Source organism: Schistocerca nitens, chromosome 3 (genome assembly GCF_023898315.1).
Source record: "Schistocerca nitens isolate TAMUIC-IGC-003100 chromosome 3, iqSchNite1.1, whole genome shotgun sequence".
Classification (NCBI taxonomy): domain Eukaryota; kingdom Metazoa; phylum Arthropoda; class Insecta; order Orthoptera; family Acrididae; genus Schistocerca; species Schistocerca nitens.
This window is the reverse complement of record NC_064616.1, coordinates 706271859-706298468: the sequence shown is the minus strand read 5'-3', so window position 1 is coordinate 706298468 and position 26610 is coordinate 706271859. Positions and strand designations below refer to the sequence as shown.

The 26610-nt window shown below is 37.9% G+C and overlaps 1 protein-coding gene across 29 annotated transcripts in view; it reads left to right on the top strand.

Annotated features, from left to right (window-relative positions):
- Positions 1–26610, top strand: part of LOC126248677 (twitchin) — a 523948-nt gene that overhangs the window by 314810 nt on the left and 182528 nt on the right. For all 29 annotated transcript variants that reach the window (XM_049949938.1, XM_049949935.1, XM_049949939.1 and 26 more), the window contains 5 exons: positions 2813–3112; positions 5508–5682; positions 13067–13194; positions 13475–13619; positions 21620–21756. In XM_049949938.1, the coding sequence (XP_049805895.1) occupies positions 2813–3112; positions 5508–5682; positions 13067–13194; positions 13475–13619; positions 21620–21756 (885 nt within the window). The remainder of the gene's footprint in view (positions 1–2812; positions 3113–5507; positions 5683–13066; positions 13195–13474; positions 13620–21619; positions 21757–26610) is intronic.

Below are 26610 nucleotides of genomic sequence, written 5' to 3'. Positions count from 1 at the left end.
GTGCTCCATGGAACTCACGGACGTCAATAGTGGTCAGGTGATTGGGTGTCACTTGTGTCATATTCCTGTACGTGAGATATCCACACTCCTAAACACCCCAAGGTCCACTGTTTCCGGTGTGATAGTGAAGTGTAAATGTGAATGGACACGTACAGCACAAAAGGGTACAGGCCGACCTCATCTGTTGACTGACAGAGACTGCTGACAGTTAAAGAGGGCTGTAATGTGTAATAGGCAGAGATCTATCCAGGCCATCACACAGGAATTATACACTGCATCAGGATCCACTGCAAGTACTATGACAGTTAGACAGGAGGCGAGGAAACTTGGATTTCACGTTCAAGTTGCTGCTCATAAGCCACACATCATGCCAGTAAATGCCAAATGATGGCTCACTTGGTGTAAGGAGTGTAAACATTGGAAGATAGAACAGTGGAAAAACATTGTGTGGAGTGACGAATCATGGTACACAATGTGCCGATCTGATGGCAGGGTGTAGTAATGGCGAATGCCCAGTGAACATCATCTGCCAGTGTGAGTAGTGCCAACAGTAAAATTCAGAGGCGGTGGTGTTATGGTGTGGTTGTGTTTTTCATGGAGGTGGCTTGTGCCCCTTGTTGTTTGGCATGGAACTATCACAGCACAGGCTTACATTGATGTTTTAAGCACCTTCTTGCTTCCCACTGTTGACGAGCAGTTTGGGGATGGCGATTGCATCTTTCAACGTGATTGAGCACCTGTTCATAATGCACGGCTATTGGTGGAGTGGTTACATGACAATAACATCTCTGTAATGGACTGGCCTGCACAGAGTCCTCACCTGAATCCTATGGAACACCTTTGGGATGTTTTGGAATGCCAACTTCGTGACAGGCCTCACTGACTAACATCGATACCTCTCCTCAGTGCAGCAATCCATGAAGAATGGGCTGCCATTCCCCAAGAAACTAGCACCTGATTGAACATATGCCTGCAAGAGTGGAAGCTGTCATCAAGGTTAAGGCTGGGCCAACACCGTATTGAATTCCAGAATTACCGATGGAGGGTGCCACGAACTTATAAGTCATTTTCACCCAGGTTTTCGGATACTTTTGATCACATAGTGTAGCAATTTATTGACAAATTGTATATTAGATGGTAGTCTTCCCACAAGTTTATAGATACTTTTTGCTGGTATACATTTTCTGGAATGACTATGGGCACATACCAGTTGACTGATGCATATACTGTAATACATGTAACACATCATGACCCTTGCCATTCAGTTACCCAAATGCCTAGCATATTTCAGCTTGCTTTGATAACCTGTTATTTTACAAGAAACTAAATAGTGAATATCTTAGGCAGTATAAACACCATTTCCAAAAAATCAGCTCTTGAATTTTGAAAGTACATGTTGGCTACCTGGTAAACAGAGAGCAAATAAAAGTGGAGAATAAGTGAAAAAAACTGAGTTTAATGTAACTGATCTATCTTTAAGTGTGATATGTGCTCAGTGAAACAAAGTAATGTATATGGAACCATTGATTTAGAAATAAGCCTACCTTGGGTTATTCAAGAGTTGCCGTAGCTGATGTGGCAAGATGACCTCAAATTTGCTTCACAGTCTTATGTTTCAGATTCCCTTTTTATTCGTACTGAAAATAAGAATTTTCCTAAATAGTTGTTCACTTTTACACAAAAATTCATTTACTAAATTGCAATGTATATAGATATTAAAGATTAAATGCTTAATGGTTAAAAATTTAATGTGATATGCGATGCCATATTAATCATATAATTTTAAATGTGTTTGCTCTTCAAACAACTGTTTAATGTGTTGTAGACTGTACATGGTATGAGTATCATATGCTGTGCAACATAATAACTAAAAATCTTCTTTGGGGGCCCATATATATCTGCCACATATTTACTGTTTTGTGTGCCCTTGGTCACCTTCTCTTCTCATTGTGGTCCTTATGTGTTTATCAAAGGTGGGTGGTAATTTTTGTTGTTTAGCTCAAGAGAAGCAATGTTAAGAAGACAGTTTCTTCTGTTTATTGAGAGGATTTTTGTTATGCTATGTTTACTGGTTCCAATAAAAGACCATTACAAAATGATGTTAATGCTCTTTTGTAAACTTATGTTTTTATCTTTATCACTTGTAGTTTCATCTAATATCCAGCAAGTTTGCTTGTGAATTACGTTAAAACACCTCCAAGATGAAGTAAAGTTGGTGTATGTAAAACTTTTGCTCGTATCAATAAATTGTACATCATAATTCCACTCATATTGAAACAGAAAAATAATAATATGCTCAAAGAAATTTAGAAAGGATTCAAAGGAAGATGATTGGGAGAGAAAATATGAGTAGGAAGCAATGTATAGCAGTTGATGGTGGAGTGCTAACAACTAAAGGAGGGTTTCTGAATCTTGCTTAGAAGATTGAATTACAGACACTTTAGTATTTCTTTTATCCAATAACATGAGAAAATCCCATAACCAGAATTAGTGAAACCCACTTCAATGGAAAGTTTTGTAGAAGTCCTTGCTTGTCACATCTGATATTTATTTTCTGATTTGTTTCTTAATAACTTACAAGTTAATCCTTGCATACTCATATGCTAAGTGACATGTATTTTTTCCCTTTAAACACTGTTTATTGTCAACTAGTTAATACTAAATCTTGTATAGCAAAAGGCATAAAAGGTTATACTAACAAAAAAGGAAAATCTTTAGTTTGGGTTTATTGCACTACATTTAGACAAGAACTGTGTTTACTTGTACCTGATTTTTCTTCTTGAAATTTATGATCCAAAACAAATATTTTCAGGAAAACCAACGAAACCAAAGGGTCCATTAGATGTATCCGATGTCACAAAGAATGGTTGCAAGTTGAAATGGCAGAAACCAGATGATGATGGCGGAAGTCCTATAGAGTATTATGAAATAGAGAAGCTGGATCCATTGACTGGGCAATGGATCCCTTGTGGGCGCTCAACGGAACCTGAGGCTAATATTACTGGATTGCAGGAAGGAAAGCCTTACAAATTCCGAGTGAAGGCTGTGAACAAGGAAGGTGAATCAGAAGAACTGGAGACTGAGAAACCAATCATCGCCAAAAATCCATTTGGTTAGTATGCATCATTCACTCTATTGACTGTGCTATGTTCATTGTCATTGATTTCAGCTTTTAATTAGTCAGCATATTTTATTTTATGGGGAATGTGTTGAGTATAAATAACAAAAGAAAAGAAAAAAACATATCATCTGTCTTGCTTGTGAAGTTGAGCTACTAGAAGTCATAAACTCATTTTAAAAAATGGTCATTTGGCAGGTGATGATGAGATTCCTGATCACATGATAAAAATAGCAACAAACTGTGTACTCACACCCCTATTAAACGTATGCAATTCTTCATTGTCAGAGATCATTCTCCCAGATCTAAAACTTCTAAAGTGATACCTCTATATAAGAAGGGAGATGTCAAGGAAATTTCAACGTATAGACCTGTGGCACTATTATCTGGCTTTTCAAAAATTATTGAACAACTCTTTTCAGCTTGGCTAACTAAATTTTCCGTAAAAGTAGTATATCAACATGGCTTCAGAGCACAGCATTCCACTGAAACTGGTACTTTTAATCTTCTCAATCACATCTTAAATGCATTTGACAAACACTCCAAAATCTCATATATTTTCTTAGATTTGACACAGGCTTTTGTTGTTATAGATCATTCAGTTCTCTTTAACAGACTTGACCATTATTGTGTGTGAGGTGTGCCAAATGAGTGGCTGAAATCTTTCTTAAGTAATCAATGTCATATAACAGAGGTCAAACACAAGCATGATAGCACTACACAGAATGACTTTCCAGAGTTATCCTTACTTTCACATGGTGTAGTGCAGGGACCTATCTTAGCAACATTTTCTTTCCTAATGCACATAAATGACCTGACCTCACATGTAAAGAATGCGGAAGTAATACTCTTTGCAGCCTGCTTATTGAAGCAAGTAGAGAATATTGTACCACTTATGCATCACAGGTGAAGTTACCCAGTGGCTCTTTACAAACAGGCCCATCTTAACCCCCACCAGAAAGTGTTACTTTACACTTTCAGACCCAGCACAATAAAAATGCAGGAAAGCCAGTAATTCACGTGAACAACCATTAACTTCAAAATATCATTGTGACAAAGGCTTTTGCATGGAAGAAAATCTAAAATGGAACTCTCATATATCATCTTTAAACTCACAACTCTGTAAGTTAATGTATATAATCAGAGTACTATCAAGAAATGCAGCTCATTAAACAGTAAAAACTGTAAACTGTATTTTTCTCAGATGCACATGCTGGTAAAGCTCCTCATGCCTTATCAACATTCAGGAGGCAAAATGGAATAACCAGAATAATAAAAAGCAAACAATAAAAGTTGGTGCAAACGTGTTTTTTTTTTTTTTTTTTTTTTTTTTTTTTTTTTTTTTAATGTGATTAAGGTGGAGAATGTCTTTTTCCCAAACACTGCTTTTAATGAGCAACATACTAGGTTAAAGAAAAATATTCATGCAAACTTTTTCAGCACAACACTGTGTCAAAAGAGTGCTTATCAGTCAGGTGAAGCATTCTACAATTAGCTGCCAGAAATTATTAAGAGCACCGATCAAGTAAATGCATTCAGAGAAGTTGTCACATATTTTTTATTAAAGAATTGTTTTCACAGTGTGCTTGTTATATGGGTAACAAACTAGAGTAGTTGTCTAATATTACTGTACCCTAAAATTTTATAAAACATTTGTCATACATTTTATGTATAAAATATTTTAACACATAAGTAAATATATGCCTTTTCAAATTTTACCTTCTACTATTTTTTCTCTTTGGAAAGTAACAAAACCTTTTTTATATTTTGTACATAGATATACCCAGTACCATATGTGCAACAGTATACATGTACAGAAAACTTCATTACTTAATTTTTTATTTGCATATTGATTTGTTTTTAAGGGAGAATATTTTAACATATGCAGTCAGTTCAGTAATAAAATGTACCACCTCATGTAAAACCAAGTTGTACTAATGTCAGTTGTACATAACAAGATACTGGAATGAATGGACTACACAGACAGTTAGAAAGAGTAGAGCTGAAATTCAAGTGGGCATAGTAATTAAAGTTTCAGTGCTTTCTTATAAATCATTACAATGAAATTACAGTATTCCTCCTTCAAAAAGAACATAACTGGCACTTTTACATTCTGTTGAAGACTGAAGCTGTGTTCCGTTCTGCTCACTTTGATCCCGCTGAGATGTTGAATCCTTGACAAACAGAGAGAAAAAATTGCTTCATCATATATGTTTTACTGAATTCATAGATGGAGATCAAATCAAGTACTTGATGGAAAATATCCTTTCTCTTGGAATAGTGTATTTTTTTCTTGAAGTACTGAAATAATACCTTTGTTTGTCAAATACATATGTGATAATTGAGTAAATTAAACTGTGTTAAAACATTATTTTACTATTACCTTCAGATGAACCAAGCAAGCCTGGACGACCTGAACCAAGAAATTGGGATAAGGACTTTGTTGATTTGGAATGGTCCAAACCAAAGAGTGATGGTGGAGCTCCAATAGAAAAATATATTGTTCAAATGCGTGACAAGGAAGGGCGAAACTGGGTTGACGCGTTAACAGTTCCTGGAGACAGGTAAACTCCTGTTCTTCTGCTCTGTATTTTATTGTACTTATTATCAGGTTCTTTATGACACAATAAGTAAAGCTGACCATGGGTTAAGTGAGGAAATGTTAATGGTATTAATGTTCTATTTATTTAGTCATTCATAAGTAGCTCTTTTGTTCATGGGTTCATCATTATACATATGTTTACATAAGAAGTGCATAAGACAAAATGGTGATTCTGTTATGATGTTGAAGAATTTCAGGAATGATGGAGGAGGGTAAATGTATCAACCTGATGTAAGGGATACTGCTCCAGAATTGATGGAGTCGAAAGTTATAAATGAAAATCGCTCTGATACCTCCGACAGTGGAATACATGTACTGGTACTATTGTTGTTAAGATTGTAGGGTGTACAACTTTGGAGGTAATAATATGGACCGAAACAGTGAAAAAACATCTAATAAACATGGGCTCTAAAATGCATACCTGAAGAGCTATGAGCAATTGTTGACTTTCAGTACTGTGAAACACATCTCTTCTAGTGCAAGCCTTTTGCTTTCAATACTTTTGGAGGGTGTAGTATAGGCCAAAACAAGAAAATAATGTCCACTAAATATGGGTTCTCAAATGCATACCTTAAGAGATATGAGCACATGTTCATCTTCGCAGCTTTGAAACACATCTATTCTACTGAATAAATGCCAATAGCTCTTCAAAGTATGCATCTTAGAGTCCATGTTTAGTGGACATTCTTTTCTTGTTTTGTTTCATACCACCACCACCAAAAATACAGGAACCAAAGAGCTTGCAGTAGAAGAGATGTTTTTCTCAAATTCATAGATGAGCTAATGTTTATAGTTCTTAAGGCAAGCATTTTAGAGCCCATGTTTGCTTGACATTTTTTCTTACTTTTTCCCATACACTAAATGTGTGCTTTACGATCATAACAACAACAGTACCAGTACACATATTCCTCTGTCGGAGGTATCATAATGATTTTTGCTTATAACTTTTGAGTTGGTCATTTCCAGAACAGGGTCCCTTACCTCACATTGATACATTTACCCTTCTTCATTATCCCTGAAGGTTTGTAACATCATCATGGAATCACGTTGGTCATGGATAAAAATTGAAGTTTGACTCAGAACTTTAACCTAGCAATTACTATATCTGCTTGCTACAAAATGCTAAATATTTTTCTTCATAGAACTATAATTTGTCCATTGTATTCACTTGGAACTGTCAAAATGCACTACTCCTGAAAGAACAATTTCATGAAAAGAATAGATTGCTTCTCACCATATAGAGGAGATGTTGAGTTATAGATAGGCACGATGAAAAGACTGCTGTACATTTAAGCTTTTGGCCAAAAATCCTTCGTCCAAAGTAGAAAATACACACACACACACACACACACACACACACACACACACACACAAAAGCATGACTCATACACATGTGACCACTGTCTCCAGTTAGGGGAGTGCCAAGAAAACAGTTGCTGTAAATACACCACTGGCCGTTAATAGTGCAACACTAGGAAGGAAAGCAAATAACAAATTTTTACTTATCGTACCATATACTTGGAAGAATACTTGTTTAAATTTTTAAATGATTTTGTGGCGTACATGCTGCAAAATTTAATACACAGTTCTGCCACCTCTGTCATCGCCAGTAGCTGTAACCTGCCTAGGAATCAAGTCAAACTGAGCCTAGACAATTGAAATGGGGATATCATTCCATGCTGCTTCGACTCTTTGCCAAAGTTCATCAATTGTAGTAGCACTGATTGATGGCAGCCAGCTACCCATGATCAGATGTTTTCAATGGATGAGAGATCTAGAGAACATGTTAGCCAGGGCAACAGTTGAACATCCTCTGCATGGATGTAGGTCAGGACAGTATGCATGCATATCTAGGACTTGCCTGAAAAGATGACATGGTGCCATTCTTGTGTTCAGTGTTGTGTTTGGGCACATCACTACAGTAATACCTCTCTCTGCTGCCACATCGTGGGGAGCTGCAAGAGTGGTTGCTGTACTGACAGGCTGTGGTGCTCCGGACATCATCACATAGTCTGTGTGGATACTTGTCATGTAGCAAATGAGCCCATTACCTTACTTAAGGTGCATGACATTGCACGATCTAACGGACAATCTGTCTGTCACCTCAGATGCTACTGCTGCAGGGCTTGGTGAGATCCTGTTCTGCATTGATGTGAGCAGAAATATCATGGAACACAAACTGCTATCTCAATAGACCATGATCATACTTCTGTCATTAACCTGAAGATTGGATTGAATACCACAGTTCTTTACTAGGCATGGTCACATTGAAAGAGGTATATGTTTGCCTGCCCATGCCCTTTTAAATAACTGATTCAGCCAGTTACAGGGGAACCTACACTTTAATGTGGTCTTGGAACCGTGTTGCAACTTTGTATTTTTCAGATTAACAAATCATTAACAGAGGTAAACAAAGCAACAATTGACCTTTTTTTACCCACTAAGCCACCAAGCCATATCAGATTACGATGATTTTTTTATTTATTTGACCTGCAGTGATTTACAACTTTGTAATGCTATTAGCTCATAGATTATAGTACGTACTGAATACTGAAATTAATTGAATGTTTAGAAAAAAATAGAAAATTATTAAAAAAATGAAGCAGTGTGCAATGCAAAAGTGTGTGTGTGTTATATTATAAAGCTATGTCATTAGATAATAAACACAGAAACAAACAAAGGATACAATCATGAGTGAATTTGTATGTCCTAATGCAGCTACAAGGGAATCCTCAATATTCAGATGCTGAATTTAACTTTTATATCATTAACAGCAGTGCACTGAAGACTCAAAAGTAGAGTTCACCTGCCACATAGAAACGTCTCAGCTAATAAATTCTTTTTGACAAATTAATCAGATATGTAGGGGGGGGGGGGGTTGTATGGGGGAAGAGACCAAACTGCGAGGTCATTGGTCTCATCGGATTAGGGAAGGACGGGGAAGGAAGCCAGCCGTGCCCTTTCAAAGGAACCATCCCGGCATTTGCCTGGAGCGATTTAGGGAAATCACGGAAAACCTAAATCAGGATGGCCGGACACAGGATTGAACCATCGTCCTCCCGAATGCGAGTCCAGTGTGCTAACCACTGCGCCACCTCGCTCGGTTGATATGTAGGTGACAGGTATATTATGCCATAGGAAGTAGGCGTAGATATGAGGGAATACTGCTTTTTTTTGTTGGAATAGGGCATTATTACAAATGATGCATCAGATTTTGAAATTACATGCTTTATAAAAAAAGAGATAAATGAGTTATAATGGTAAATGAAAATCACATAACTTGCAGTCAAAACAGTATGCATGTTCCATGTGCATTTTGTTGACATTAAGTTTATCACAGGTAAATTAAATATGACTACTTCATATATTAGTGGCTGCCTTAGTTTAGTGGGTGGAGCACTAGACTCTGGCCCTTGATGTCCCACAAACAGTCTGGGTAGGGTGGGGATTTTTCCTTCGTGTGCTTCCTCTAGGATGCTCCAAATCACTCAGTCTGCTGTCAAAATCAGTATGGAAGAACTTTTTCAGGGGTGTAAGGTGTCCGGGGTGAGGGGCCTGCCACTCCTCCATCTCCATGTCCAGTGGTGAATAGAAAGGATGCACTCTATCTGCAGTCAGGTCGACAGTCTGGTTACGGACTTGTGCCACAGACTTTATCTTACACCACATATGTGTGTTAAATTATGAGGACAGAGTATATTCCACATTTGTGATCTGTTGACTAGAAATTGGGAAGTTTTCAATTATTATAATGTATCATTTGCTTTTTACACAGGGTGATTAAGCTGCCCTTACTGACATGGTTTTATGCAACCTGCAATTTTATATCTATCCTGGAAACATTTGACCCTCTAGTATGCTTAGAAAACACAACAGATGTCTCGATATTTACCTCCTCACCATAGTAGAAAGTCATAATGTTATAATATTATTAAAAAATGAAAATCATAAGAATATTCTCTAGAGAATGGGACACTAAAATGCTACCGAACACTAAGGTGATACTGTGACAGCATTAAAACTAATACATGGTATAGCCTGCATCAGTTGTCCTGTACTGAAGTGTAGCATAGATGATAAGGGCAGATCAAGCATTGCAGAGAGGTCTTGCATGTGAGGGTCAACATTTGAATCTGGGGCGAGGGTTCCATTTATTTTTTTGTTTATTCAGTTTTAATGCACATAATGTACAGGAAATATCCTCTTTTTATGCAAATTGTTTGTGAATAAAAGTATCTGTGGCCAGGGGCTTATTTGTCAGCAGCCAGACAAATATGGATCAGAAGTAAGCGAAACAAAACTGCACTGACCATGTTTATCATGTTAGCAAACACTCATAGTATTGACCGTTTTGGTTTATCCACATCTGGAACCACTGCTGAATAGGTCATCTTATGTGCTGAAGCATTCCCAATGTTATTGATCTGCAGGATTTTGTGATGATTTGCCAGAGGTAGTCGGGATTTTCCAGCACTTGAGTGTAAACTACTTGTTTCAACGCCCCTGCAGGTAGAAGTCTAATGGTGTTAAATCTGGTGAGCTGATGGACCAAGCAACAGGTCCTCATCTTCCTGTCCATTTCTCTGGAATTTCCTCATTTAGATCGTTACGAATGGGTAAAGTTGAATGTGGCTGTGCTCCATTCTGTTAAAACCACATTATTAAAAGATCCAGTAATGGCACACCCTCCAGCAGCTGTGTGAGTTCCTGACACAGAAAGTGCAAGTAGCACATGCTCATCAAATGGCCCTCAAAGAAATACAGTCCAATAAGACAATCACCCAAGATTCCACACCAAACATTCACTCCACATTGTACATTGTAGGCTGTCTGTCATATCTAGTAAAGATTGTCTGTAGTCCATTGTATGTTGTGGCGACTAATAGTCCCATTATAGTCGAATTGTGATTCATCAGAGAACATGTCATTTTCAAGATTTCTTTATAGCCACTGACAGAAATTCAGTCGAGCTTTGAAATCCTGCCTGTGGATCTCTAGGTGCAGCTGTAAATGGTTTGGGCGATAATTATGTGAATCCAGTATTTACTGTATGGGTGACTGGCTGGTGTTCAACTGTTGTGCATTTGCCATTTTACTCATGTGTTGATTAGTGCAAGCTGCATACAGGATGGCCTCTTCGTTTTCACCAGATGTTGTGTTGGGCTTCAGTCAGTTATTTGCTATGCAGATGACACAACTTTAACCACCACATATTGAGATATGTTACAGTTACACCAGAAATCACAGGACACTCTCTCCCTAACACTAAACTGGTTCTCATCTAATAAACTACCATGAAGTCCAGAGAAAACTCAACAGCTGCTGCTAGGACTAGCTAAAGGTGTACAAGCAGAATCTGTAAAACTGCTTGGAATATATACAGGGTGAGTCACCTAACATTACCGCTGGATATATTTTGTAAACCACATCAAATACTGACGAATCGATTCCACAGACTGAACGTGAGGAGAGGGGCTAGTGTAATTGGTTACTACAAACCATAAAAAAATGCATGGAAGTATGTTTTTTAACACAAACCTACGTTTTTTTTTTAAATGGAACCCCGTTAGTTTTGTTAGCACATCTGAACATATAAACAAATACGTAATCAGTGCCGTTTGTTGCATTGTAAAATGTTAATTACATCCGGAGATATTGTAACCTAAAGTTGACGCTTCAGTACCACTCTTCCGCTGTTTGATCGTGTGTATCGGAGAGCACCGAATTATGTAGGGCTCCAAAGGGAACGGTGATGGTCCTTCGGTACAGAAGAGACTGGAATAGCACATTACGTCCACATGCTAACACCTTTTTATTGGTCTTTTGCACTGACGCACATGTACATTACCATGAGGGGTGAGGTACACGTACACACGTGGTTTCTGTTTTCATTTACGGAGTGGAATAGAGTGAGTCCCGACATGTCAGGCCAATAGATGTTCAATGTGGTGGCCATCATTTGCTGCACACAATTGCAATCTCTGGCGTAATGAATGTCGTACACGCCACAGTACATCTGGTGTAATGTCGCTGCAGGCTGCCACAATATGTTGTTTCATATCCTCTGGGGCTGTAGGCACATCACGGTACACATTCTCCTTTAACGTACCCCACAGAAAGAAGTCCAGAGGTGTAAGATCAGGAGAACGGGCTGGCCAATTTATGCGTCCTCCACGTCCTATGAAATGCCTGTCGAACATCCTGTCAAGGATCAGCCTAGTGTTAATTGCAGAATGTGCTGGTGCACCATCATGCTGATACCACATACGTCGACGCGTTTCCAGTGGGACATTTTCGGGCAACGTTGGCAGATCATTCTGTACAAATGCGATGTATGTTGCAGTTGTTTGGGCCCCTGCAATGAAGTGAGGACAATGTTTCAAGCGTCAACTTTAGGTTACAATATCTCTGGATGTAATTAACATTCTGCAATGCAACAAACGGCACTGATTACGTATTTGTTTATATTTTCAGATGTGCTAACAAAACTAAAGTGGTTCCATTTAAAAAACATAGGTTTGTGTTAAAAAACGTACTTCCGTGCATTTTTGTATGGTTTGTATTAAACAATTACACTAGCCCCTCTCCTCACGTTCGGTCTGTGGAATCGGTTCATCAGTATTTGATGTGGTTTACGAAATATATCCAGCTGTAATGTTAGGTGACTCACCCTGTATATTAATTCCCAACTAAACTGGAAACCTCATGTGGCAAATGTTTTCCTGTGCTTTGGTATTAACACATCATGCCATTGCAAAAATTTTTGAATGCTGCAACATTCAAATCATAATACTTTTCATTGATCGCTTGCCTAATGCCTAGCCACATGTGCCATGCTACACTGCTGGGAACATTATTGTATTACAAATAGGTTGGAGAACATACTCCATCAGCTCAATGCTTGAACATTATTTACTTCACTGTTACCTCGTTTTAAGCATTAATTACACTCTTTGCTACACCTGGCCACTAGGCATAACATATTAACATAGTTAAATGATTCACAGGATTTATGTTTTGCAAACAGACGGTACCAACTGTCAGATATGTTCAGAATCATTTGCAAGATGATCTTACTGGACATTAGTACCATACAGTATGGCGACTTCACCCGTGTATTGTGTTCATCAGCTAAGTTTGATAGGAACAGCTGAATCACACTATGTAACAATAATAATAAAATGAAGTGTCTTAAAACATAATGTATCATTTGTGGTTTCCAAAGTACTAATAGTAGAGGAAAATGCTAGACCAAAATTTCACCTAATGCACCACAGTAAAACAACTAAATTAAAGCTCAATTTATTGCTGTGTAATTCTGATTTTGTCTTCTGTTATTTATGAAGGACTGCTGGACGTGTCACTGATGTCGTTGAAGGACATGAATATGAGTTCCGAGTTGTTGCAGTCAACAAAGCTGGTCCAAGTGAACCCAGTGATGTCTCAAAATCAGTTGTAGCAAAGCCCCGCTTCCGTAAGTATAATTTTGTTGATAACAACTTATAAATTATGAAATTTCTTTCATGGCACTAGTCTTACCAAATGTTTGCATAACACAGTGTATGAGAACATAGACTCTTTACAGTATGACAGATCATATAATGTATGTATGTACGTTTCTAAATTTCTGTGCTTATATAAATTGCTAAATTGTAATTTTCAATGTGACATGGGAAATATTGCTGAAGTCACAAAGAAATCAGAATACTATTTTTTCAATATATTCAAAAAGATTTTCTGTTCTCAATTTTCAGTGGCACCATATATTGATCGTAAAAACTTGCAAAAGAAAGTGCTACGTAGTGGCCAGTTGCTACGAATTGAAGCTGATGTCAAGGGTGAACCACCTCCAAAGATTACGTGGACTCTCAAGGAAACAGTTCTGAAGTCCCATGACAGGTAAATGTGCAAGAAACTGAATTAATGTGAAGGAAGTTTCTTATAGCCTGCAGTTAACTTGAAGTTATGTCTTCTTAAGAAACTTAATTATCAGTAAATTTATGAAAATATTTTATAACTGAAGTTGAATTTTAGATTTTAATATAGACTTACTTTAATGACATAGTCAATTTTCCAGACCACACTCACGATATTTAAAACTATTAATATGAAATTATGAATATTGCAATTTATATGCGTGGAGTGTGATAGGTATTGAAACTTGATAACTGTGTGCTGTGAAAGGATGGAATGAGTTTTATTAGAAATGTGACGAACTTGAAAGTGCAGAAGGAGAATGAAAAGAATTGACAAAGGAGAGAAGATCATTTTCTGTTTTATGTCATCTTAGCTTCATTATAATGACTTGTTCTTGACTTTTCCTAAGTCAATAAAATTCATTTGAATGAAGCCAGAAGTTAAAGATCATGCCAGCTGGGATACATGAAAAGCAGATGTCTCAGAATTAGTTTTCCATTACATGTTAAGACAAAGCTACTGACTGTGATCATAATAAGAAAGCACAAGATAGGGATGATAGATGGAGAAATATGGAACACAAAATGTGCAAATGAAGTCTGTAGAAAGAAATACAATCTCCTTATATATCCTGCAAAAATATTTAGAGAAAAAATGATACTTTAAAGAGGGAGACTTCATATATGAACTGTGACATCTACATCTCCACCAGCTACTGTGCAGTGCATGGTGACGGCTACTTCACACCAATATTAGTAATTCCTTGTTGTTTTCCATTCAGATACTGAGTAAGGAAGGTGACTGTGTATATTCCCCTGGATGTGTCTTAATTTCTCATGTCTCATTCTCATGATCCATACACAAAATATATGATGGTGGCTTCACAATAGTTGCTTTGTCTCATTCAAAGACATGTTGTCTGAACTTATCCAACAGTGTTTCACAAGAATTATGTTGGCTTTCCTCTAAGGATTACTATTTAAGCTCACTGAGCATTTTTTTGTATTTTCATAAAGGCCACACCATTCTGTTATTATCCCAAAACCATGTCTGTGGATTCAGTTGATGGCTATTACCATGTGTACTTGATAAGGACTTCAGATACTGAAATAAGATTCCAAAATCATTCATATCAATATCTCAAATAAATTTCGTTTTCAGATCCACTGCACTTTTCCAGAACCTATCCAAAAAATCTAAGTCTTCCATTTGCCTTCCATAACACTTATTTTTCATGATCATCCTGTATCATATTGATTCTTAGTGTTACCCCTAAATACTTTTACAATGTGGTGTACTGAAGAAGCTCAGCTGGAGCTAGTAATCAGATACAATGGGGTTCTTTCTCTTTGTTGTAAGCATTATCTTTCATTTATCCATATTAAAGAGTGGAGAGGTGTGTATAAGTCTAATCTTATTCCTTGTGGTCATCCAATGATGATACTTTCCTGTAGACAACAGCATCATCATCAGCCATCAATTTTATAGTGCAGCTCAGAATATCTGACAAATCATTTGCGTATATTGAGAACGACAGAGCTCCAATTACACTTCTTTGAGACACACCTTATGTTACTTTAGTTTCTGTTGAACCTTCGCCATCCTGTAATATACATCAAGCCACTTATATCTGTTCAAAGATACTTCATATGGTCACTAGACACAAATATAACCAGATTGAATAACATACTATAGTGCGTTATCCTAATGTTGCTATTGCAGCTTAAGATTGCAGCTATTAGTCTCTCTGTAGGAGAGGAAACACCTATGAATTTTCATTATACATTAGTCTGTGGTAAAAATTGGATCCTTTTACTGACATCCTACTTCAGGTGATATGATTGCTGAAAGTTTCAAAGAAAACTTTACTTTAATTTCAAATGTGTACCTGACTCATAAACTTATAGTTTGTGGTGACTTTAATTTACCCACAATATGTTGACAAAAATACATGTTTAAATCAAGAGGTACACATAAATGTCATCTGAAATTGTGCTAAATGCATTATCTGAAATTGTTTGAGCAGTTAGTTCATGAGCCCTCGTGAACGATAAATGATCCTGAAAACACACTTGGCCTCTGAACAACAAATAATCCTGAGCTAATAACGAAATCAAAACGAATACAGGCATTAGTGAACACAGGGTTGTCATGGAGAGATTGAACATTGTAACCCACAAAATCCTCAAAAAATAAATGAAATACATACCTTTTCAAAAAAGCAGATGAAAATTCACTTTTTGCCTTCCTGAGAGACAATCCCCTCTCCTACGAAATTAACAATGTAAGTGCAGGCCAGATGTGCTTGAATTTAAAGAAATTGTACTGTCAGCAATTGAGAGATTTATACTGAATAAATGAACAAATGATGGAACTGATCCCCTTTAGTACACAAAATGAGTCAGAACACTGTTGCATAAACAATGAAAAAAGCATGCCAAATTTAAATGAACACAAAAATCTACAAGAATGGTGAACTCTTACAGATGCTTGAAATTTAGTGCACACTTCAGTGTGAGATGCTTATACTAGTTTCCACAGTGAAACTTTGTCTCAAAACCTGGTAGAAAATCCAAAGGGATTGTGGTCTTATGTAAAGTGTGCTAATGGCAAGACACAATTGATGGCTTCTTTGTGCATTAGCAATGGAAATAATATTGACGACATTGCTGCAAAAGCAGAGTTACCAAACACATCCTCCCAAAATGTCTTCACCAAAGAAGTTGAAGTAAATATTCCAGAATTCAGAGCAAGAACAGCTGCCAACATGAGTAACTTAGAAGTAGATATCCTCAGAGTAGCGAAGGAACGTAAATCACTTAATACAAACAAGTCTTCCGATCAAGACCTTGACCAATGAGGTTCCCTTCAGAATATATTAATGCAATAGCTCCATACTTAACAACCATATACAACTACTCGCTCGACGTACCCAAAGACTGGAAAGTTGCACAGCTCACTCCAATATTCAAGAAAGGTAGTAGGAGTAATCCACTAAATTACAGGTCCATATCATTAATGTCAATATGCAGCAGGATTTTGGAACATGTATTGTGCTTGAATGTTAAGAATGACCTCAAAGACAATGGTCTATTGATATACAGTCAACACTGATTTATAGAACATCGTTATTGTGAAACACAACTCTCTCTTTACTCACATGAGGTGTTGAGTGCTGTTGACAAGAGATTTCAAATTGATTCCGTATTTTTAGATTTCTAGAGGGCTTATGACACTACTACACAAGTGGCTTGTAGTGAAATTGCATGCTTATGGAATATCATCTCAGTTATGTGACTGGATTCATGATTTCATCTGTATCATGCAAAAATTGGCAAAAGTGTGAGGTCATTCACATGAGTGCTAAAAGGAATCCATTAAAATTCGGTTACACAATAAGTCAGTAAGAGGTAAAGGTTGTAAATTCAACTAAATGCCTAGGAATTACAATTACAAACAACTTAAATTGGAAAGATAACATTGAAAATGTTGTGGGGCAAGGCAAACCAAAGACTGAGTTTTTATTGGCAGAATATTTGGAAAATGTAACAGATTTACAAAGAGACTGCCTGTACTATGTTTGTTTGTCCTCTTTTGGAATACTGCCACATGGTCTGGGATCCTTACCAGATAGGATTAACAGAGTACATCGAGAAAGCTAAAGAAGAGAATCGTGTTTCATATTATCGTGAAATAGGGGAGAGAGTGTCACTGACATGATGCAGGATTTGGGGTGGACATCATTAAAACAAAGGCATTTTATGTTGGTGCAAAATCTTCTCATGAAATTTCAATCACCAATTTTCTTCTCAGAATGCAAAAATATTTTCTTACGCTGACCTACATAGAGAGAAAGGATCATCATAATAAAATAAGTAAAATCAGAACTTGCACCGAAATATATAGGTGTTTGTTGTTTTCATGTGCTATTCGAAATTGGAATAATAGAGAATTACTGTGAAGGTGTTTCGATGAACACTCTTCTGGGCACTTAAGTGTGATTTGCTGAGTATCCATGTAGATGTAGATGTAGATGTAGATGTAGAACTGATTTCAGAGAAACACTATATTTGGACTATACACTGAGGTGACAAAAGTAATGGGTTGCCTCCTAAATCATGACGGATCTCCTCTGGCATAGTGCAGCAACTCGACATGGCATGGACTCAACAAGTCGTTGGTAGACCCCTTCAGAAATATTGAGCTGTGCTGCCTCTATAGCCATCCATAATTGTGAAAGTGTTGCTGGTGCAGGATTTGGTGCATGAACTGACCTCTCAATTATGTCCAATAAATGTTCAATGGGATGTTCTTCAAACCAATCATGAACAATTATGACCTGATGTTGTGATGAATTGTCATCCATAAAAATTCCATTGTTGTTTAGGAATATGAAGTCCATGAATGGCTGCAAATGGTCTCCAGGTAACTGAACATAACCATTTCCAGTCCATTCCAAGTAAAGACAGCCCATACTATTATGGAGGCACCACCAGCTTGGACAGTGCATTGTTGACAACGTGGGTCCATGGCTTCATGGGGTCAGCACCACACTCAAACCCTACCATAAACTCTTACCAACTGAAATTGGGACTCAGCCCATACCATTATGGAGGCACCACCAGCTTGGACAGTGCATTGTTGACAACGTGGGTCCATGGCTTCATGGGGTCAGCACCACACTCAAACCCTACCATAAACTCTTACCAACTGAAATTGGGACTCAGCCCATACCATTATGGAGGCACCACCAGCTTGCACAGTGCATTGTTGACAATGTGGGTCCACGGCTTCATGGGATCAGCACTACACTCAAACCCTACCATAAACTCTTACAAACTAAATTTGGGACTCATCTGACCAGACCATGGTTTTCCAGTTGTCTAGTGTCCAGTTAATATGGTCACAAGCCTAGGAGAGGCAGTGCAGGCGATACCATGCTGTTAGAAAAGGCACTCACATCAGTCATCTGCTGCCATAGCCCATTAACTCGAAATTTCATCACAGTGTCCTACATCTACATCTACATGACTACTCTGCAATTCACATTTAAGTGCTTGACAGAGGGTTCATCGAACCACAATCATACTATCTCTCTACCATTCCACCCCCGAACAGCGCATGGGAAAAACGAACACCTAAACCTTTCTGTTCGAGCTCTGATTTCTCTTATTTTATTTTGATGATCATTCCTACCTATGTAGGTTGGGCTCAATAAAATATTTTCGCATTCGGAAGAGAAAGTTGGTGACTGAAATTTCGTAAATAGATCTCGCCGCGATGAAAAACGTCTTTGCTTTAATGACTTCCATCCCAATTCGCATATCATATCTGCCACACTCTCTCCCCTATTACGTGATAATACAAAACGAGCTGCCCTTTTTTGCACCCTTTCGATGTCCTCCGTCAATCCCACCTGGTAAGGATCCCACACCGCGCAGCAATATTCTAACAGAGGACGAATGAGTGTAGTGTAAGCTGTCTCTTTAGTGGACTTGTTGCATCTTCTAAGTGTCCTGCCAATGAAACACAACCTTTGGCTCGCCTTCCCCACAATATTATCTATTTGGTCTTTCCAACTGAAGTTGTTCGTAATATTAACACCCAGGTACTTAGTTGAATTGACAGCCTTGAGAATTGTACTATTTATCGAGTAATCGAATTCCAACGGATTTCTTTTGGAGCTCGTGTGGATCACCTCACACTTTTCGTTATTTAGCGTCAACTGCCACCTGCCACACCATACAGCAATCTTTTCTAAATCGCTTTGCAACTGATACTGGTCTTCAGATGACCTTACTAGACGGTAAATTACAGCATCATCTGTGAACAACCTAAGAGAACTGCTCAGATTGTCACCCAGGTCATTTATATAGATCAGGAGCAGCAGAGGTCCCAGGACGCTTCCCTGGGGAACACCTGATATCACTTCAATTTTACTCGATTGTTTGCCATCTATTACTATGAACTGCGACCTTCCTGACAGGAAATCACGAATCCAGTCGCACAACTGAGATGATACCCCATAGGCCCACAGCTTGATTAGAAGTCGCTTGTGAGGAACAGTGTCAAAAGCTTTCCAGAAATTTAGAAATACGGAAACAACTTGAGATCCCCTGTCGATAGTGGCCATTGCTTCATGCGAATAAAGAGCTAGTTGCGTTGCACAAGAACGATGTTTTCTGAAACCATGCTGATTACGTATCAATAGATCGTTCCCTTCGAGGTGATTCATAATGTTTGAATACGGTATATGCTCCAAAACCCTAATGCAAACCGACGTCAATGATATAGGTCTGTAGTTCGATGGATTACTCCTACTACCCTTCTTAAACACTGGTGCGACCTGCGCAATTTTCCAATCTGTAGGTACAGATCTATCGGTGAGCGAGCAGTTGTATATGATTGCTAAGTAGGGAGCTATTGTATCAGCGTAATCTGAAAGGAACCTAATCGGTATACAATCTGGACCTGAAGACTTGCACGTATCAAGCGATTTGAGTTGCTTTGCAACCCCTAAGGTATCTACTTCTAAGAAACTCATGCTAGCAGCTGTTCGTGTTTCAAATTCTGGAATATTCTATTCGTCTTCCCTGGTGAAGGAATTTCGGAAAACTGCGTTCAATAATGGATATCTTCATCCTATGTCCCACATTGAATTATGCAGTTATTTCACGCAGTGTTGGTTGTCTGTTACGATTGACAACTCTTCAGAAACACAAATGCTCTCAGTCATTAAGTGAAGGCCATTGGCCCCTGTGTTGTCTGTGGTGGAAGGTAATGCCTGGAATTAGGCATTGTAAGTATGTTCTTGACACTGTAGATCTCAGAATATAGAATTCTCTAATGATTTCCAAAATAGAATGTCCCATGGGCCTAGCTCCAGCTACCATCCCTACATTCACAGTTCGTTAATTCCCTTCATGTGGCCATAATCACATCAGAAACACGATTCACCTGAGTACAAATGACAACTCCACCAATGCACTGCCCCTTTATACCTTGTGTACATGATACTACCACAATCTGTATATGCGCATATCGCTCTCCCATGAATTTGCCACCTCAGTGTGTAACAGTAAGATAAAGAAGAGATGTATGGACTTTTGTAAACAGCTGTTGGGGAGGTAGTGGTCCAAGAGAACATAAAATATTGAGTAATAAAAAGTTGTTGGAAAAATTGAAATGGCATTAAATGGGGACACAGAGTGTTATGTCTACTTTCAGGGAACTGGGAAACACAAGGGTTACTCTTCTTCTTCTTCTTCTTCTTCTTCTTCTTCTAGGCTTATAATGGACTCAAAGCTTCCATGACAATCTCACATGTTGCCTCCAAATGGTTCTATCTTTGCTACCTGCTGCCAGCTATTTACACCCATCCTGTTGCATATTATTTTAGTTTCATTTACCAAAGTACTGTTGGGTCTCCCCTTAGTCTCTTACCAAATGACTTCTCTGTGACTATTCTTTAAAGCACCTGATCCTCTTTCATTCTCATCACATGGTCTACCTATTGAAGTTGAAGGGTATTTAGAAGTTAAAAATAAATCTTCATGAAAAATGCCCTAATAATAAGTACAGATTATACAGCAACTGTAGATTTTAATTGGGTGGAGAGAATTTGGCTATTCGTGTCCACACTTCAACACATGACCTGTTACCCAGGGGAAAATAAGCATTAAATGCTTGCTTTTGCCACATGTACTTGGAGGTACTATCCAACCTAAAAACATATGACTTGTAACGGGTGTAATTATTAATCGGCAAATGATGTAAATGCTGATATAATGTTGTTCAGTAGACCATCCTCAGTCAACAGTAGAATTATCTGCACTTCTATTCATTACAACCTGTATGTAATTTCACTCTTATATTTAGAAACCTGCTCAGAAAGTGAGAATTGGCAGAGAAATTAATTGGTGGCATTTTTGCTATTTTAGTTTTGATTTTAGTTTATTTTAAACAATGTTTTGTTTTAACAGACTGAAAATTGAAAATGAAGATTACAAAACAACATTCATCCTCCAGAAAGTAAAGAGAGCAGATACTGGAGTTTACACTGTAACAGCAAAGAATGATTCTGGAGTGGATTCTGTTGATGTTGAAATTTCTGTACTGAGTAAGTATTACACAACATATGTACATTTAAAACATATAGAGTTCTTTTCCAGATGTATAAATTCTGGTTAATGAAGCTTTTCAATAGTGGTAAGAAAGTCATCACTAATAAAGAGCACGTATCAGCACATAGTCAATGACAAAGATAACCACCAATGAAAGCAAGAATGGAGATTTTCTCAGCAAATTTCACTGTTGACATCTTCTCATTTTATCAGTCAAGAAAAAGTGCCATCTTGAAGTAGTAGGTGACAAATTTTCCTGTCATCGTCTTCAAGTAAAACAGGAAATTTTATTTGAAATGTCCTCAGGATAACATAGTTACTCAGCTGATAACCCAAGAGGATTTTGTTAGCTGTAGATACAGTTTCAACTTTTTGAAACTAAGGGCTTTATTTACATAAATGAAGGAAAGATACAGCTGGTTCAAATATGCAAGAAGGTGTAGGAGAGGCTGGTTCAGTCCTCAGGTCTGAAGATCAATGTACAAGGTACTGAAGGCAACAGAAAATAGCTATAAAGATTTAAATTTCAAAATTGTTTTTCCCTCTTAAAGACAGTAATATAATCAGTGGCTGATATATGCATTTTATCTGATGTCTTAGAAAATAGTTGAAATTTCATTTTTGCAATGTCTGGGTGGAGTCAATCCAAATAAATACTACTCATTACTTGTTTTATGTGATGCCCACTATCAGTGGAAAACATTGGTTTGTTTGTTGTTACAAACAAAATTGTTTTTATAGTGGAATATTATGTGCCTATTTGGTAGAGTGATCCAAAATTAGGCTTGTGTGATATTATTGGTTTAACAATATGTTCTCTACCACTTATACTCGCAGACATTTGTTTACTGTTTCATGTTTGCCTGACTTCCTTCATTTTACAGGCCAACCCATGCCATACTGTTTGTTTGCTACCAACATGCAGCAGTGCTGCTTGGTCACTGCTGGAGAATCTGTTATTCTCCATGTTAATGTTGTCCTGTTAATACATATTGTTAAACTAAATATCACACTAGACTAATTTGGGACTGCTCTATCAAATGGCACAAAAATTCCACTTTAAAAAACATTTTGTTTGTAACAAGAAACAAAGGGAGTTTTTCTGTTAACACTGAGCATGAAATAAAACACTGATTGAGCGGTATTTGTTTGGACTGACTCCATCTACACTCTGCAAAGTTGGAATTGCAAACATTTGCTGAAACAGCACAGGAAATGCTCCTGATGACTCTTATGACACACAATTCATATTAATCAAGTAATGAATTTTGTGATACTTAGACTGTCCATGTTCTTCTCAATTGTCCAATGTCTCATTCACATTCTTACTCAAATATTTGTCAGTATCGCCCTCTTTCTCTGGGAAGAGAGATCACTGATCTCATCTGCTGATAACAACTTAGTGTAGAGCATTATTTGTCACCATCCAGATATGTGGCAGTCTTGTAGAGATGATGCCCTAATGACTTGCATCAATTGCAAGTTGCTGCACTGTTGACTCGCATCAGTTGCCAGTTGCTGCACCATTTACAGTGCACTGTAGAGCGATGCAGCATCTCTCTACTGTGTGTTTCAGATTTTTAACATTCACTTGTTGTGCAGACAGTATCCTCAGCTTCTAAAAGAATCACTAGAGTCACTTTTATCCCCCTTGCAGGAGTTCTCTCCTCAGGTTCAATACAACCAAAATTTTAAATAAAGCATATATCATGAGAGAAAACAACACTGACCCTGCTACAATGATATAGTTTTGTTGGTGTTGACATTGATATCTGTTTTTTCTGTGTTCATCGTTCTACTCATTTTATCAATTTGCAGCATTTTGATAGTTGCTGCTTTCCATGCAAAATGTTATTTTTCTTACAGTTTTGGCTCTCACAGCCGATACCATCCTGTGACGAACACACAACCAAATTTATTAGGCTTGCTTTTGTTGTATATCTTGTGAATCTCATAGACATAAAGGATTTTTCTGAAATAATAAGTGCGTGACAAACTCTTCTTTATGGCAATCTAACAGTGGTCTCACTTTCTCACTTAGAAGGATGTCTGAGACATCATGTGGAGCATTAGTATTTATCTTGTGTAGCATAGAATTAAATGTCATAAGATGCCATACCCATCAAAATCAATTTTTATGATTTACTAAATTTTAAATACAAAAAGCATGTTAGTGAAAATACTAAAGTAATTTTGTCACAAGAGTTCATTTACTATAAGTGAAGTAAGGTAAATTTAGTAAATTAGAACATTAGAGTTCCTTTAAAGACATAATTAGTGTGTATGTTGGCCAATGCCCAAGCAAGAAAATGAAATCAAGTTCTTATCCTCAGAAATAAAAATAAATACATAAAATTTGGTGTCGTTGCACAGCTCTCAGGTAGCATCTACAATAATTGATTGCACAAGCAAGGCGATGTTACAGTATACGAGGTGAGGCTAGAAAAAAACCGGACTAGTACTGGTGAAACAATAAAACGAATGCAATAAGGCTGAAAGTCGCGTGGCCTGTCACGTGACTCTCGCTCTGCCTACTGCTTGAGTTTCATCTGCCTCCTGCACTCAGTCTGCCCGTGGCGTCTGTTTTAAGTAGTTGACATTTTGTCTGTGCGTCGGAAAATGTTGAGTGTACAGAAAGAACAGCGTGTTAACATCAAATTTTGTTTCAAACTAGGAAAATCTGCAAGTGAAACGTTTGTAATGTTACAACAAGTGTACGGCGATGATTGTTTATCGCGAACACAAGTGTTTGAGTGGTTTAAATGATTTAAAGATGGCCGCGAAGACACCAGTGATGACACTCGCACTGGCAGACCATTGCCAGCAAAAACTGATGCAAACATTGAAAAAATCGGTAAACTTGTTTGATAAGATCGCCGTTTAACAATCAGAGCAGTGTCTGAGTTAACAGGAGTTGACAAGGGAAGTGTTAGGCAGATTCTTCATGAAAGTTTCAACATGAACAAAGTGTGTTCAAAAATGGTTCCAAAGTGTCTCACAATTGAACAGAAGGAACGCCGAAGAATGATTTGTTCTGACATCCTGGAAAACATTGAAAGTGATCCCACCTTCTTACAAAATGTTATTACTTGCGATGAATCGTGGTTTTTTACTTACGATCCCGAAACTAAACGCCAATCGATGCATTGGAAAACTCCTGGTTCTCCACGACAAAAAAAAGCACGAATGTCAAAATCGAAATTCAAGGCAATGATGATTGTTTTTTTTTTTTTGACATCAAAGGGATTGTGCACATTGATTGGGTACCAGAGGGACAAACAGTGAATCAGCATTACTACATTAGCGTCCTGGCTACCCTACGTGAGCGAGTACGGAGAAAACGGAACGATTTGTGGAGAAAAAAGTCATGGATCCTTCACCAAGACAATGCCCCAGCTCACAGTGCGTTGTCAGTGAAGACGTTTTTGGCAAAACACAACATTCCCATCTTAGATCATCCACCCTACTCACCTGATTTGGCCCCCTGTGACTTTTTTCTTTTCCCTAAAGTCAAGTCATCTTTGAAAGGAACTAGATTTGAGACTGTTGAAGCAGTAAAAGAAAAAGCGACGGAAGTAATGTATGGACCTACCGAAAATGATCTGCAGCATTGCTATGAACAGTGGAAAATTCGTATGGAGCGGTGTAGAGACCGAGGAGGAGAGTACATTGAAGGAGATAACATGAAATTGTAAATAATTGTAAATAAATGTTTTTTTCCAGCATCAGTCCGGTTTTTTTCTAGCCGCACCTTGTATGACATCTAACAATACAACAGAGAATGCTCCTCTGGATTTGGCAGGCTGGGTGTTGACCAGCCAGTGTAAGCCTTGCAAGAATCCAGTGTAGTGCTATGGCATGGTCGCAGCTGGTGTCCAGGAGCACAGGTGCACCTGGTGTCTGGCATGATGCTTGCTGCGGCTAGGGCACAGTTGCACCTCGAAAGAGAGGCAGCATCAGTGAAACTGATGAGCTGGCAGCAGCAAGCATTGGGTCCAATGAGAGGCAGCTCTCTACTGACAGTCACGGCTGGGCCAGTGAGGTATGATGCAGCTCTGACTGATGGGCCCTGGGATGCAGCCAGCATTAAGCCCAGAGTGGGGTGTGAGTTGTCTCTGATTGATGGGCTGTGGGTGCAGCTGGCATAAGCCAAGAGCAGAACCCATCTGCCTGCTGGTGACAGATATGCACTTGTAATCACGGGACCATGAATGAAGGAATAGGTCTACGATTGCAGTGCCACTACTGATGGTGTGCATGCAGCTTAGTGGAGAGCTGGCACCTCTGGAAGAAAATCATCAAGGGTCCAGCAACAAGGCAACCCACAGGAAGTGACTGTATTGCCAACTGTTATATTGATCAGGAGATATGGCTGGATACAATAAAAATAAATAAAAGAAAACCTAGAAAGAAATTTTAACATAGCCCCTAAATTGTGTTGCAAAGGTTGCAGGCAGTGAAGGAAGATTACAATGTTTGAAAAGACACACTCTTAGCTAAAACAATAATTTAGCTATATTAATGAATTTGCTTGTGAAAGTCTCACATTGAATCAGATATTTAAGAACTTACATAACATATTAATAAATTAACTCAATATATTCTTGCATTTCACATGGCGACCTCTGTGGTCAAGTGATAATCTCAGTCACCATGTGCAGAAGTAAAACATGTACATAGGTATAGGCATGAGTCACTTAGACTATGATGTGACATAGAACCTAATATGATAGAATATCTTGTATATGCCTACTAGAAACATGTTTGTCATATAAATAACATTTAGCAGACTATTTATTCTGTTTGGTGATGTTTGTGCAAGTTTAAGTTATTGAAATGTGATTCCAGAT